The sequence below is a fragment of the Propithecus coquereli genome, unplaced genomic scaffold (assembly GCF_000956105.1).
Source record: "Propithecus coquereli isolate 6110/MARCELLA unplaced genomic scaffold, Pcoq_1.0 Scaffold107, whole genome shotgun sequence".
In the NCBI taxonomy this organism is placed as follows: Eukaryota; Metazoa; Chordata; class Mammalia; order Primates; family Indriidae; genus Propithecus; species Propithecus coquereli.
In genome coordinates this window covers 1,022,551-1,038,203 of record NW_012134636.1, presented here as the reverse complement: position 1 = coordinate 1,038,203, position 15,653 = coordinate 1,022,551, and the positions used below count along the sequence as shown (strand labels likewise).

At 49.4% G+C, this 15,653-nt stretch overlaps 1 protein-coding gene across 2 annotated transcripts in view; it reads left to right on the top strand.

Annotated features, from left to right (window-relative positions):
• SRGAP3 (SLIT-ROBO Rho GTPase activating protein 3) overlaps positions 1-7,400 on the top strand; it is a 242,111-nt gene extending 234,711 nt beyond the window's left edge. For both annotated transcript variants that reach the window (XM_012646635.1, XM_012646627.1), the window contains exon 22: positions 2,082-7,400. In XM_012646635.1, the coding sequence (XP_012502089.1) occupies positions 2,082-2,495 (414 nt within the window). In that variant the 3' untranslated portion in view covers positions 2,496-7,400. The remainder of the gene's footprint in view (positions 1-2,081) is intronic.
• The last annotated feature ends 8,253 nt before the right edge of the window (positions 7,401-15,653 follow it).

Genomic DNA, 15,653 nt, shown 5'->3' with positions numbered 1-15,653 from the left:
CGAGGCTCCAGCCTAAACCACTCAGCTGATCTTTCTCTGAGCTTTCTGTCTTTCCGCTCCTGCTCTGCCAGGGTAGAGTGGTGGTAGGGTGGGGGCTTGTGGGGGAGGGGTGGTAATTTTATTTATTCAAGTTTCACCTCGCAGCTCATGCTGAACTGCAAACAGAGAGAGTCGTGAGGTCAATCGGGGACTGAGTTCAAGCAGAGTGGGTGATGACAGGGCAGCTCGTGGAAAGCAGGCTGTGTCACCGCAGGGCTGAGGTGTGGCAAAGCCAGGGAGAGCGACTGCCATCTCTCCCTTCCTGCAGAAAAGCCCCCACACCAAATCCTTTTGGATAAAGCACAAAAGGCCCATTCTTAAAGTTTCTAGTGTTCTTGGGCAAAGAGTAAATTGCCCTAGGGAAGCATAAAAGGTAATATTAGCCGTGAGTGGGATGTCGATAGTCCCTTAACAAAGCAAAAAGGGTAGGCTGGGACAGCAGGGGAGCAAGAGATTGGGACCTTGACCCTGGCCAGATTGGAGCCTGCCATGGGGCCCAGGGCAGGCTGAGGCCACCTGCAGACAGGGCAGGAGAGTGTAGAAGATGGGGGAGATGGGAAAGAGGCTGGCCACAGCACCTCCAGGCTCCCCTCCCGTCCATGTCACCAGACTCACGTTTTTTCCAGGATTGGTGGAAAAGCAAGCCTGTCTTACTAGTCGTCATTGCTCCGTGAGGCTGTGCCCAGCACCTGCCAGTGGTGATTTTAAGCAGTATCCCTCCCTGTGCCCTCCATGGCCAGGCCAGCTGGGCTCTGGCCTGGCTTGGCCTGAGCAGGTCCTCTTGCATCTGTTGGATGTGGAGGCATCCCTGTAAACAGTCGTGGGGACCAAGGACTCTTGGGCTAGGAGGAGTTTGGAAACCACCATCTGGCAGTTCACAAAGCTTCATCACATCCATCATCTCAGTCCTTCTTCACAGTAAACGTGTGGGCTTTTAACAGATGAACAAGGTGCGGTGCCGAGTGACTTCCCAAGGTTGCAGGGCCAGGAAGCGGCCGTGGAGTCTTTTCACTCAAAAGTCCGGGGCCCTGGGCCCTGTCCGAGGGCTCCTGAGTTAAATGCTGCCTTCCAGCTCCAGTGTCACCTCTGGCTTGAGGGCACAGGGGCTTGGAAAGCTGCCCAGTGGCATGGTGAGCCCAGGCTGGCCTGGGGGTGTCATCTCTCCCTCTGGGTCCTTTGCAGCTCTCTTACTGATGAGCTTTCAAATATTGTAACAACCTTGGAAATTAAATAAGCAGACTTTAAGATTTTTTCTTTTTAAAATTTACATTTTTAAAAATTTTAAATTATAATACAGAGAAGAGAGTAGCAGTCTCACTATTCTGGGATAGACATTGTGAACATTCAGGTATATAACTTCCAAGTAATTTTTCTGTGGACAAGTGTTTTTTAAAAAAATAATAATACTGAACTGCCTAATATGCTACTAATTAGCTGTGTGGCCTTAGGCAAATTTCTTAACCAGTCTGAGCTTCAACTTCCTCCTATGTGATGTGAGCATGATGGTAGTTGCTACCTTGTAAGTGTGAGGATTAAATAAATTATTAGTGGAAAGGGTTTGGATTGGTGCTCAGTGTTAGCTATTGTTGTCGTCATTATTTTTGAGTGCTTATTCTGTGTCAGGTGTCATGTCAAGCTCTTCACAGGGACCATATTATTGAATACACGCATCAACCCCCAGAAGTCCATATTATAATCACCTGTAATTTAAAAATGAGGATTCTGGAGGCTCAGAGAGGTGAGGTAACTTGCCTAAGGTCACATAGCAAGGAAATGGCAGAGGCAGGATTTGAACCCGTGTCTGTCTGACTCCAGTTCCTGCCCTCTTAACTGGTAGTCTGCCCTGCCCTTATTAAGTCTGTTTCCTGTGCAGGGCGGAGTGCAGGGGACGCCCACACTGATTCTCTCTTGTGGTTATTAGACACGCGGGGACTTAATCTCCATCCCGTGACGTTCCTGGGGTATCTCCCCCAGAGGGCCCGCAAGCTGGTTTGCAGACAGGAAGGATCGGACTCCAATGACCAGGCGCTCTCTGTCCCCAGGACATCGAGAAGACCATGAGCACGGCTCTGCACGAGCTGCGGGAACTCGAGAGGCAGAACACGGTCAAGCAGGCGCCAGACGTGGTGCTGGACACCCTGGAGCCCCTGAAGAACCCGCCGGGCCCCATCAGCTCAGAGCCCGCCAGCCCCCTGCACACCATCGTCATCCGCGACCCCGACGCCGCCCTGCGCCGCAGCAGCAGCTCGTCCACCGAGATGATGACCACCTTCAAGCCAGCCCTGTCGGCCCGCCTGGCCGGCGCCCAGCTGCGCCCGCCGCCCATGCGGCCCGTGCGGCCCGTGGTCCAGCATCGGTCCAGCAGCAGCAGCAGCTCAGGCGTGGGCAGCCCGGCCGTGACGCCCACCGAGAAGATGTTCCCCAACAGCTCCGCGGACAAGTCGGGCACCATGTGACCTGCAGGATGCGCCGCACCGCCGTGGCCCGCCGTGGCTCGCCACGGCCCAGGGCGGCCGGGCGGCTTCCGCGGCCTTCCTGGTGACCCCGGCCTTGTGGGGCAGAGGTCCGCCCGGGAGAGCCGAGGGTCGGCGCGGAGCTGGGGGCCGGGCTCCTGCCGCAGCTCACGTTCAGCCATGGGAATCCCACAGCCCTCTGGCGTGTGAAGACACCCCAAGGAGGGCCGGAGCAAGAGCAGCCCCAACCACAGTGTTCCCCAAGATCCAGGCAAAATGCTACGTGGCTTCTCCACATATCGTCACTGGAATTACTCTCTCGACATCCTCTGCATACCTATATGTGTGTGTATATATGTGCGTATATACACATATATATGTATGTATGTGTCTGTAGGTGTGTGTGTATATATATATTTATGCATCTATATACATATACTAGATCTGGACACACACATTCTAAATGTATATAGTATCTCCTTTTTCTTTTTATGAAACTTAGATTTACCTCAGACCCATGCCACCAAACATCTCCCACTGAGTTATTTGGTGGGATTTGCAGGGACTTTTCTGGGAGAATTTAGAGGCCCATAGTAACTGCGAATGAAGCAATATACCACTAACCTGCAGAAAAACAAAAACAGTCTCCCACTGTCTCCAGAAGTCGTGGCCTTCCAGAACAGTCTGCCCCTCAAGGAAGGGTGGGGCAGGCGGTACCCCAAGCAGGCTGCTCCTAGAGGTGGGGACCCTTCATAGAAAACAGCCCCCTCCCCCACCCAGCCCAGAGACCCTGCCCTTCCGCCCGGAGGCCAAAGGCCAACCAGACCCCCGAAGGCACGGGAGAAAGTTGGCGAGAAGACTCCTGACCACCGCATCCTCGTGTTTGTGTGTAGAAGCGGGATAGTGAAAACCTAAGCCCCGTCGTAGCACAGTATGACATGTGGTTGGGAAAAAGGGAAAAAAAATACAGTGGTGTGGAATACTTCAAAACCTAGAAAACGCTGTAGGAATAAATCTGTGGTAACTATAGAGATTTAACTTATATCATTTTCAAAATATTTAAATTTTTCTTTTCCTCATTCTACTAATTATATTGTGTCAGATTTGGAACTAAACAGGCAAGGAGGCTTTCAGTCACATCGTTTTCATTTAAAATCGGGCTGTGATGCACTCTGGCTGGCGCCCTCTTGCATGAAGCGCATGAGCCGTAAGTGCCCAGCTCAGACCAGGGGCCGAGGAGGGAATTACCCCTGGAGCTCTCTGTCCTAGAGAACACTGATGGTTCAGTTCGTACAAGTGAAATAGCTTTCCTCATTTCCCTCCCTTTCCGTCCCCTTCCCCCACTCCCTCCAGAGCATTTAAAGTAGATGAGAACATGGTGACAGAGACCGGGTGCATGATCTTCAAGGATAACTAGCTGGGCTTTGCCTCTTGGCTGGGGAAAGGCCTTCTGGGTCACCCTCATTCGATTCCATTTCACCTCCTCCTTTGATCCCTTTGTTTATAGAGTGGGGCTGTTTCTGGATAATAGCACACAGGTGAATCTGACCTTAATGGGGACAGTTTTCACTTTTACCACCCCACTTCATGCCAGGCCCAGGCTCCCCTCCCTGTTGTCCCCAAGTTTCATCTCTGTCCCTGTCTCTCAAGGCCACTGAGGTTTGGAGTCAAAAGTGCAGAGTTGGAGTTCCAGCCTCCACCACTTAGGAGCCGGGGGACTTTAGGCAGGTCGTTCCACTTCACGGAGCTTCACTTTTCTGCTCTATCAAATGAGGATAATAAAGATCAAACGGAAGTGAGCAGGCTGTGTAGCCTGGAAAGCATTGTACCAATTCATTTGCTCTTGTGATTATCACTAGTATAGTAAGTCTTTTAGATCAAACACCATCCAAACCTTTTTGAAACCTCCTAATGGCATTTGAGAAGAGGGCAGTGGAATTTTCCTACCAGCTTACTAGGAGCCCTGAATTCCATCATTAGCATTTCCACCCATTGGATTAAGTTTTGCCCTCTCCTCTGGTCCTCCACAAAAAGGTAAATACACCCAGAGTAGGTCACTGATAACTGGGCGTGCAAATGGAAAGCCATCCCACCTTGTCTGAAGGACTGGACTTGAGACCACACAGTGGAAGGAAGAATCAAGAAAGGGCACAAAAAGGGAATGTCAGGGAGAGGCCAGTGACAAACTTGACCTCCCTTGTTTTGCTTAGAACCACCCCTTCTCTTTTAGCGCCTGGATATGAAAGGCCCTCTGCCCTTGAGCACGTAAAGACATCCCTGTTCCACAGCTTGGGCTGTGCTATGACCTGCCCGCTGAGAGTGGAGGCTGCTCAGGCTTGTGAAGTCCTTCATTTGCAAGGATGATAATGCTGTCCAGCCATGCTACAAGACTTTCCATTTCTACCCCAGAGCCATTCCCAGACCTTACTTACATCCAACAGACTCCCAGGCAAAATGTCACATTCTCTGCCATGACTACCAGATGAAAAGCGACAACTGAGTAGACGAATCTCTTGCCTGATATACATAACACCAGTCAGACCGTGTGGATTTTTCTCCTAATTGACTGATTCCATTTTCCTTGCTGAAAATGGACCTGCCTTTCACTGAATTCCCTGAAGGCAGAGGCTTAGCTGTTATCTTTAACCAACTATTTCTTCCATCGGGAAATGGCTGAGTTCACATTTAGGGACACACATACGCAGATAGCAGACATATCCCCGCTCATCTGATAGCCCCAACTCTGAGGCTTGACACAGAACCAAACGGAAAAATACCTTTCCACATCTCCCGCTCCCACTTCCTCATCTGGCTCTATGCATGCCTCAGTTACCCTGCACATCACTCGGTCCCATCAATGTTCACGGAGCATTGGCATTCTCTTCCTGACTCTTGCCTGTTTTAGTCCACTATATATTGCTGTATTTGCTTAAATGCTGGAAAGTAACTGTTAAAATGTGAAACTGTAATTTTTCAAAAGGCTACAATTAAATTATAGCCAATGCCACTCACCAAATCTTTGCACCTAGTAGATAGATCAATGTAAAAACAAATACCAGAAACCTAACTGTACAGTGAGTGTGGGGGAAATGTAGTAACCTAGTTAGTAGTCCTCAATATAACCAATTGTACAAGGGAAAGTGGTGTTTACCTACTTGTTCATCATCATTATTGAAAGCTGTACTGATCAGTTAGTTGATAACGGGCATTTTTTTTGCTTCACGGAATGATTTCTTTTCTTAACCTTTGACTTATCCTGAGGTTGAGCCTTTTGTCCTTATGTATAACCCATGTTCAGTCTATTTTAGGAATGAACCAGCAAGATGTTCACTTAAAACTGACCAAAGACAATTAATTCCTGGTCTAGTTTCCTGGGCCTGTGGCCCAGCTGCCGCTAAAGACCTTTCTTGGATAAAATTGAGAACAAGCTGTGCTTCCTATCCTACTCCCCCCCATTCCCTTTTCCTCTTAAAGAGCTGCTCTGAGCTGTGGGATTCTATGAAAAATTCTTGCCTTTCCTTGTTTTCAGTGCTAACGATTTCTCACCTTGAAGCGCCTTTTGAACCCCGGACAGAGTGCACACAATTGGACGGAATTGTGGGCTTGGGAATCAGACTTGGGAGTCTGTTCTCTGAAGTCACCAGGCCAGGGGTCAGGAGAGAAATGGATTCCCAAGGGATAAAGATTTCTATTCAATGAAGAAATCGGAGTGGGAAGAGACACAGGGAAATCGAGCTATCCTTTGGCTATCGGCTGGAACCAGCAGTTCAGAGATCTGCCTTATAAACACTTAAAACTGGTTTGTGGTACACGAAGGGGAGCCAGTATGGGAAAGGGCCTTTCTGTGTGGCTTTCTTCTCTGTCGGAGCCCCTTGGAGTGCCTTGTTGGGTGTATTTCTTTCTCATTCAGGAGGCGTGAATGCGGAGGACTGCCTGTGACCTGGTCGTTACTGGGCGCTCAGCGCGCGGACGCGGCTAATGGAAAACCACGAGGACTAATGTGAGGGTTCTTCCTCTCAGTCTTTCTATTCCTAACTTTTCACACATCCAGATGGTTCCACATTAGAGCAAATGCCTCATTCTCCTGAGAAACGCAGGAAGAGGAACGGCTGGCTCACAGCCACGGTGCTGGGCCCTGTTGGGCTGAGGGGCGGGGGCGGGGTGGCAGGGCGGAAACGTCAGGAAGGGGTGAGCCGAGGCGTCGCCTCGCTGATTTCTGCTATGCAGAGCTGACGGTGATGTTTCATGTCAACTTCCCTGGTTCTCTGGGGTCTCCTCTCTTCCGAGCAGCCACGTAGAGAATTCCCCACACACCCACAGCTGCCCAGGGGAGCTGAGAGAAGGGACTTTGCTGTCGGGTCTCAGTCCTCCTGGCCTCTCTGAGGTTGATCTGCCAGTGTCCCACTGTCCCATCCTCTGGGACTGGCCAAATGGCCATCGCTGCCCCTCACTGACACCTCCTTTCTGTGTGAACTGTCCCAGGCAAATAACAAAGCTGTTCCTTGAACCAGAACAACCCGAGTGCACTTTCCTTCCTTGGACGGAAGTAGATCCTGGCTAGAGTTTCTGCTCAGGCCCTAGTTCCCGGCAGTGTGACTGTTTACATGGTTTGGCAATAGGTTTGATTCTGATTGCTTCAGAGTGGCTGGTCTATTTTGTTTCCTTTGGTTTCTTTCCTCCCCAAATTGTGACAGGAAAAACAAACCAAAACCACCCTAGGAAATTGCTGGTTGCCTGTCCCCATGTGATGATAAGTGTTGCCCTCTTCCGGATATCATTTCTCTACCTTACGACCAAACGCCCGTCCTATAGAGTGTCTGACCGGATCCTCTGTTGCGTATTCTGATGGTGCCTGCTGGTTTGACGTGGAGCTATCCTGTGAAATAAAACAGCTTACCTTTTCTCAAACATGCTCCAGTGGTTTTTGAAAGGGTGAGGTGGCACATCGGGGGTGGAGAGGTCCCAGGGGGCGTTCCTACCCCCCAGGCCACACTGCATGCTTCCCGCAGTAACCAGCTCTGAACTGTCCTGTAGCTCAGCTCCAATAAAGTGAAGGTCAAGGTTATGAGGAGAACTGCTTCAACTGTAGAGCTAATCGAAGAAGGTATTAATGACTGCAGGATGACTGCTGGGAAAACAGACTGGAAATGTCAAAGCAAAACCAAGTTGGGAGCAGAGCTTTCGTGTGCAGGAAGTGTCTTCAAAAGTTTAAGACAAATCATCAGAGGCCACAAAATACCGATATGTCAAGGCACATGCAACATTTTAGTGTTTGTCATCCATACAACTCTGATACAGCCTCTTGGATTTTTGTTTTTACTTCTGTGTGTGCGCGCGCGTGTGCGCGCGCATGTGTGTGAATTTTTTTCTGTCCCAGGCACTAGATTAAATCCTTTACCCACATTTTCTCATCAAATTCTCAATATATCCATTGAAGGTAAGTACCTTATCATACTCCATCCTACAAATGAGGAAACTGAGGCTCTGAGAGGTTAAGCAGCTTGCCCAAGGTTAGGCCAGGAAATGGAGGAGCCAGAATTTGAATCCAGCCTGTCTGACTGCAAAGCCATGCTCTTTACAAGTTTATCATACTCCTTCTCATTGTTTATGCTCATTCCACCAGGATTTGAGGTGGGATCTCTAAATTAAAGTAGATTGCTGCCTGCTGTTGTCATGAAAGACTCCAGGGCCTGTCCTTTCTGATGAACTCTCTGGTGGGTCTTCATGCAAGGACCTCTTTGCAGAAAAGAACAAGGTGTTTTGCCAGCCTCAGCCACTCTGTCATTCCCACGAAAGTCACTCATCGTTCAGTGGTGGTCTCTTGTTATTCCAGACTCCTCTGTTATGCAACTATCTTAGTCCATTTTCTGTTGCTATAACAGAATAACATAGACTGAGTAATTTATGAAGAAAATAAGTTTATTTGGCTCACAGTTCTGGAGGCCGGGAAGTCCAAGAGCATAGCACCAGCATTTGGCTAGGGTTGTCACATAGTGGCAGGTGGAAGAGCAAGAGAGATAACACAAGGGCAGACTCCCTTTTGTAACAACCTGAACTCACAATAACTAACCCACTCCCACAATAATGACATTAATCCATTCATGACGGCTCTGCCTTCATGACCCAATCACCTCCTGTTAGGCCCTCCCTCCAACACTGCTGCCTTGGGACTAAATTTCCAATCCATAAACTTGGGGGGTACCTTCAAACCACAGCAGAAACCTCCTAAGAGGCTAAATGTTGTGTGTTCCCTAATCTGTTTACTTGCTCATAGCAACAGCACTTATTTGAAGGCCCCAAATCAGAAGCTTTTCATTCATACAATAAGTATGCATGAGGTACCTTTTTGTACACCTTGCCCCAGGCTGGCTGCTAGGGAAGATGGATGAGACCCGGTTCCTACCCTCAAGCTGTTTATAGTCAAATTGTACAAAATGGTAATTCTAGAATCATGAAATCAACTTTGACTCAACAGTAGAACAGTGTCTCTAACCCACAGAGGCACAAAGGGCAAATTTTAGCCCCTTGACTGTTTTGCCAGCCACAAAGCACAGTTCATTGCTGGATTGTCCATTTCCTTCACACATCTGTTTAGGACATTTTTTGTTTGCATATGATGGACTATTCAACCCATACAGCCCTAAACAAAAGAGAATTTATCAGCTCACATAACTGGGAACTTCTGGCTAGGACTGGCTTCAAACCAGGATAATATGAGCACATGAGCCTTGTCTCCAGGGTGCAGTTCTCTCCTCTCAGGTTGGCTCTGCCCACTCCTGTGGCTTCAGTTTATGCTCAGACAGCCTGTCCAATATCTCATCGTTGCTCAATGACTGCAGAAGCTTCCACTACCTGCATCTCCTCAGCTTCAGTAGAATAAGTCTTGGGTCTGATTCTCACTGACCAGAACTAGCCACGGGTCCAACCCAGAAGCAGGCCAAGGTGATGGAATGGACAAATGGCCTGAGCAACCCCTGGTCCCAAGGGTGGTGTCAACCCCACCAAGACTTTGCATCAGGAAAGAATAGTTAAGGGAGATTGTGGGGGCTGTCTTCGTCATATAGACCCACGAGAAATAATAAATGGTGATGGTTTTCACTCAGTTTTAGGGTGGTTATGCAGCAATAGCTAACTGATACACTAGGAAAAAATGCTCATGCAAATGCACTACAATTTGCCCTTGTCCATGGTTGTCTAGGTTGACTTAACAATAATAAAGTTAATATTCATCAAGTGCATATTGTATGTCAGACACGGGGCAAAGCACTTCATATGACTTGCTTCACTGACTCCTTACAACAGCCTGCGGAGGCAGATATGTTAGCATCCCTACCTTAGTTAACAAATGAGGACACTGAAGCTCAGGAAATTTAAGTCCAGTATTCCATAACCCCTCTGCTTCCAGAGCCCAAACCTGTCCTTTCTGCTACCCTGCCTGCAAGACAAAACACAAGAACCACCCTCTGGTTTAGCCCTTTCAGGTCAGCCAGGACTCTGTGTCCCCCAAGTGCCTAGTTGTAGGGCGAGGTTGCCTGACAACCATCTGAGCAGTAAAGTCTATCTCAACTTCCTCCAGGAACCTACGATAGCTCTGCTATTCCATGATTTCTTTTAAACTCTAACACTGAGGAGAGTAATTATTATTGAGTCCTTGCATTAGCACCACATTTGTCTTTACTATTTTCGAGAACGCTTTCTATTTTCTCATTTTTCTATTCCTACTCTCCAAAGAACACATCGGTTTATGTGAGATGGGGTGTTCGTTTTACAGATGAGAAGCTGAAGAACAGAGAAGATCCAGCGCTTGTCCCATGTCCCAGGACCCAGGACCTCTGGCTTTCCCGGCCCCTGGTCCATGCTGCCTGGAACCCAGTCACTCTCCCCACACCCAGCCCTAGCGTGCACCACTCCCATGCTCCACACTGACTGCCTGAATGATTTTGATGAGCTTTAGTCATGGGTGTAAGTGCAAAGGCTCTGGGTTCAGACAGGCTTGAGTGTGGATCCCAGCGCTGACTGTATCAGCTGCTTGACACTGGCAAGTGACGAAACCTCCTGGAGCCTCCATTCCCTCAGGAACGCGGGGCTAAGAAGAGGCTCTGCTCCACAGGGTCATTCGAGGTATGGAAAGGATGATCTACGTAACATGTCCAGGCCATGCAAGCACTCCGCAAATGTGCTGTGTTGGTCCCTGGTGGCCTCCACTCACTAAAGAGTTTCTGTGGAGAGGAAGAGCAGGTTGTCGGGCATCCGACGCACAGCTGAGCCAAAGGAACCTTGCGGAATAAGCTTGAATTGGGATTCCACCATTCACCAGCTACCAGATTTGGAGCAAATCCCTTCCCCAGGCTGGGTCTCAGTTTCCTCAGCTGCAAAAGGAGGGAGCTGGGAAAGTTGATCCTGACTATTTCTTCCAGCTCTGAGGGTTCACTTGGTGCCTTCACCGAAGGCTGCAGAAACACACGTGGAAGATGTCAACCACCCCTGCCGCGCTCACCCTGCTTTCTGAAGGGAATAGCCAGCTGCCCCCGTGGCCTTGGCAGGCATGTTTGGTATTTTGTTACCCCATCCCCTGGCCCCAACCAGGGATGGCAGCTGACCCAAATGCATTTGATGGGAGATTGGTTAATAACTGTGGCCCTTGGTAAGCTGGGCCAATAGGTGACCTTTATTAGGAAGTTGGACCAGGAAGTATCAAAATGATGGGCTTGTTAGCAGGAGGAGCAGAAGATGAGAGGCCACGATGGTGAGGAGGTCGGAGGCAGAGAGGTGGCCCTTATGGACCGCATGGAGGCCGAAGTCACAAGCCACAAGACACTGTGAGCATGACGAGAAAGCTGGTGGCCAAAGGGAGGCAAATGCCTTGGAAAGCGAAGCCATCAGGTCCCCAAAGAGAGCCACCCAGTGCCTGTCCTCACTGGGAGGCCTTACGATCCACCCCCCGCTTACCTGGGGCAACGAGTGGGGTTTCTGTTTCTTACGGTTAAAAGGTAAAAGGGGAAAGAACGGCAATAACACGTTTTGCATGCTAAGTAGGTTCCAGGTGTTCTTCTGAGCCTTTCACATATAAAAGCCAACTCATTTGTCTTTCTCAACCACCCTACTAAGTAGGTACTAATGTTCCTCTGACTTAACCCATGAGGAAATAGAACAGAAAGGTTAAGTAACTTGCCATAGGACACGCTGCTAGGATGTCACGGAGCTGGAGTTCAGAACTAGACGGTCTCACTCTGGAGCCAGGTGTCCACCTCTCTCTCCTAGGCCTGAGGACCAGACAGGAGTCTGGGCATGATTTGGAACAGAGAACAGCGTATAACTGTGCGCTTCACTGGGCTGGGAGCGTGTGACCCACGATACCTCACCCAAAGGGGCCTTGTGCCTGGCACCCGCGGAGCTGTGGTGGGGTGGGTGGTCGGCTGCTGCTTGTTGCTGCTCGCACAGCCCCCAAAGAAAGAGCAAGGAAGCCCTTAGGGTCTTCCCAGGCTGCCCTGACCCAGGATGCAGCCGAGGCCCAGGCCCTGGACCTAGCACGAGTGACCATTTTATGAATACGTTGGAAAATTCCCTAGAGAAAGGGGATGTACGGGAAGTGGGGGAAGCCCTCCTAGGAACACCCTGCCAGACAATTGTCCCTCACCCCTAAGCAGGGAGGCCTAGAAATGACCCTGCTGCTGCCCCTAGGTGCATGCAGCGCAGGGGAGCTGGCCCTGGAGTGGCATCAAGAGGAGCTTTAGTAGAGGAAGGTGGTGGAGAAGGATGGGGGCGGGTGGGGGAAGAGACACCCCTGCGCTCCACAGCAGCAGAAGTGGAAGTTTTCCTCTGGGCAGTAAGGGAAGGTTTGCGTTTGAATAAAAGGATGCTAAGGAGAGGCAGAGAGAGGATAAGAACTTCCCGGGCCTTTTTAGCCACCCCAGAAAGCCTAGCCTGCATCCAATACAGGCCAGCGCAGGGCTGGGGTGAGAGGCAGATCGTGCCGTGCTCTGCCCCAACCTTCCTCCGCCATGCACAGGACCTGGAATCGGATCTCTGAACCACTCCTTGTGGTCCGCAAGGCTGACGGAACCTGCTTCTGCCCAGCTCGCCCTACTGCTCTTCCCTGTCCCTGACACCCCCCACGCACCTCCACCTGAGCCTTCCTCTCCTGGAACCCACCAGGCGCCTCCTACCTCCAGGCCTCTGCCCTCACTCCGTCCTCTTTCTCAGGCTCTCTGGCAGCCTCCTTCTCTGTGCAAATGTCACTGCCTCAGAGAGGCCTCCCTGACCACCTTGCTTAAAGCTGCCCCTGCCCCAGTCACCATCAAGTTAATGTGTTTTATTTTCTTCGTTGCACTTATCATTATTGGAGTCTATTTTACTTGTTTTCTTATATATCGTGTCTTTCCCCCAACATAGAATGTAAGCTCCAGAAAATCTGGGGTTTTGTCTGTCTTGTCTACACTATGTCCAGGCAGTAGTATGGTGCCTAGCACATAGTACTCAACAAATATTTACGGATGAAGTGAATATCCATCTATAACTAGGGGGCAAATGCCATTTCCAAGTGAGGTGGGCTTGGTAATTAAACAAAATCACATCTTTGGCTCTCATTCACTCATTTAACAAATACTTCTTGAGCACCTATTGTGTGGCAAGTGTCATCCCAGGCACTGGGGATGCAGCCATGAACAAAGCAGACTGAGATCTCTATGGAGTTTATGGCTAAATGCTGGAGAACAAACAGTGACAACAACAAAACCAGAAATACTAAGGGTGTGGTGAGGAAGGATATTGGAGTCTGCTTTCAACTGAGAGATTGGGACAGTCTCTCTGAGGAGGGGAGGTTTAAACAGGGAACCAAAGCCTGAGAAAGAGCACACCATGCCAAGGGGTGACCAAGTGGGTACATGCTCTTTGGTGAGAAAGAGCTTGGTGTGTGAGAAGAACAGAAAAGGCCGTGTGGTTGGAGCCAAGGAGGTAAGAGATGTGAAAACAGCTGGCCAGGAGAGGGGGATAGGCAGGGGCTTTTGAGTCAGAGTGAGAATTTTGAAGTCATTCTAAGAGAAATGAGAAGCCCTTGGAACATTATAACAGGAGCATTACTTGATCTTACTTATTGTTGTTAAAAAATTAATCTATGGCTTCTAGACCACAGCTATTTTTTTTTTTTTTTTTTTTGAGACAGAGTCTCACTCTTTTGCCCGGGCTAGAGTGAGTGCCGTGGCGTCAGCCTAGCTCACAGCAACCTCAAACTCCTGGGCTCAAGCAATCCTTCTGCCTCAGCCTCCCGAGTAGCTGGGACTACAGGCATGTGCCACCATGTCCGGCTAATTTTTTCTATATATTTTTAGTTGTCCAGCTAATTTCTTTTCTATTTTTAGTAGAGTCGGGGTCTCGCTCTTGCTCAGGCTGGTCTCGAACTCCTGACCTTGAGCGACCCACCCGCCTCGGCCTCCCAGAGTGCTAGGATTGCAGGCGTGAGCCACCGCGCCCAGCCCACAGCTACTTTTTAACAATGTAGAGCTTGGGTGATGATTGAGGATTCAAGTGCTACATGCGGCCATGATGCTGTGTCATAAACTTCGGATTATAATGAACCTGCTTCTCTTTACCTGAGCGCTGATGAAGGAGGAGGCAGCGGAAGTATTATTGTTATTATTATTTAGGGGCTTTGAGCACCCGCCACCCAGTGTTGTTTCTGGACTTGCAGCTCTGCTTCCTTTCTCCATGCAGACATCCACACATTCCCCATCTTACCCTGAGGGACTGATTTGAATTCTTCCTGGTATGAAGCTCAGTGGCTACACATAGAGCAAAGCTGCAGATCTTCCTTCCCAGGCAACTTACAGAGTCCTGTCATCCGTGGAACAGGACTTTTCCTTCTTGATTTGCCCGTTCTTTTAACTGAACCTACACTGGTGCTCCTAGGTCTTTAATCTCCTGATAAATAGCTTGGCCCCTTCTGCTTTACCTAATGCTGTTGAGAAATGCGTTGAGGACTTGGTCGATTACAAGCGACAAAACCCCAACTCGGCCCGGCTTAAATCACAAGGCATACTTTTTGCCCCATGTGAATGAAAAGTCCAGGGGTAAAACTGGATTCAGGCAGGCTGGGCCCAGGTGTTTTAAGGAGGTCAACAGGATTGGGTCTCTCCACCTCTCAGTTCTGCCCTTCACATTGTCTGCATTTTCAGGCTGACTGTTCCCAAGTGATGGCAAAGATGGCCCAAAGCAGTTCCAGGCTACATCCCAACACTTAGCTACACCAGCAGAGAAAAGTGCATGTCCTCTGTGGGATGAGTAGCAATCCCAGGACTGTCTCTGATTGGCCTACCTTTAGTCACATGCTTACCATGAACCAATCACTGAATGGAGGGTGGGTCTTAGTGTCATTGACCAGGTCTGGTCACCTGCCAAATCTTGAGCCAGAGGTTGGGGTCAGCCTTGCCTGGCCACACGGTTGAGAGAAGGGTGATAGTGGTTTCCCAAAAGGAAGAGATGGGTTCTCTTATTAGAATAATGATGCTGGGCAGCAAAGCTCAGGGAGCTTATCAAGAGCTGCACTCTCCAGGGTGCGCTCTTGAGAGACACACGCAGAGCGTGATCTAGGACATTCTTGCCACCTCTTCCCCAGGTCCACAGGCTCCTGTCAACTGCAGGACGATACCCCCGTCTCTAGGTCTCTAGGTAAATGGTTTCCTGCAGCACCCATCCCCAAAGAAGAGTACAGCCAACCTCATGGTTATGAATGAGGACTCCAAGGCCAGGCTGCCTGGGTTTAAATCCTGGCCTCCCCTCCTTTCCAGCTTGGTGACCTCAGGAAAGTTCTTTAACATCCCAGTTTTCTCATCTCTGAAGTAGGGACAGTCACAGCGCCTGCCTCGTAGGTTTGCTGTTGGGACAGTGTCTGGCACAGAGAAAATCCTTAATAAATGTAGCTGCTATAACTACGATCTTGCCTTTCAGAGAGTCTTAATTCCAAGCACTCCAGTCCCAAAGCTGCATTCGCCATTTTCTCCATATAGATACGTAATTATGTTCATATGAGCACATACTACGTGCTAGGCACCGTTCTAAACAATTTATGTAGATGATATGATTCTCTCTACAACAGAAAAGCTATCATGTATGAACTATTTTTAGCCCCATGAGGTTCAGAAAGGTAAAGTAACTTTCCCAAGTTCG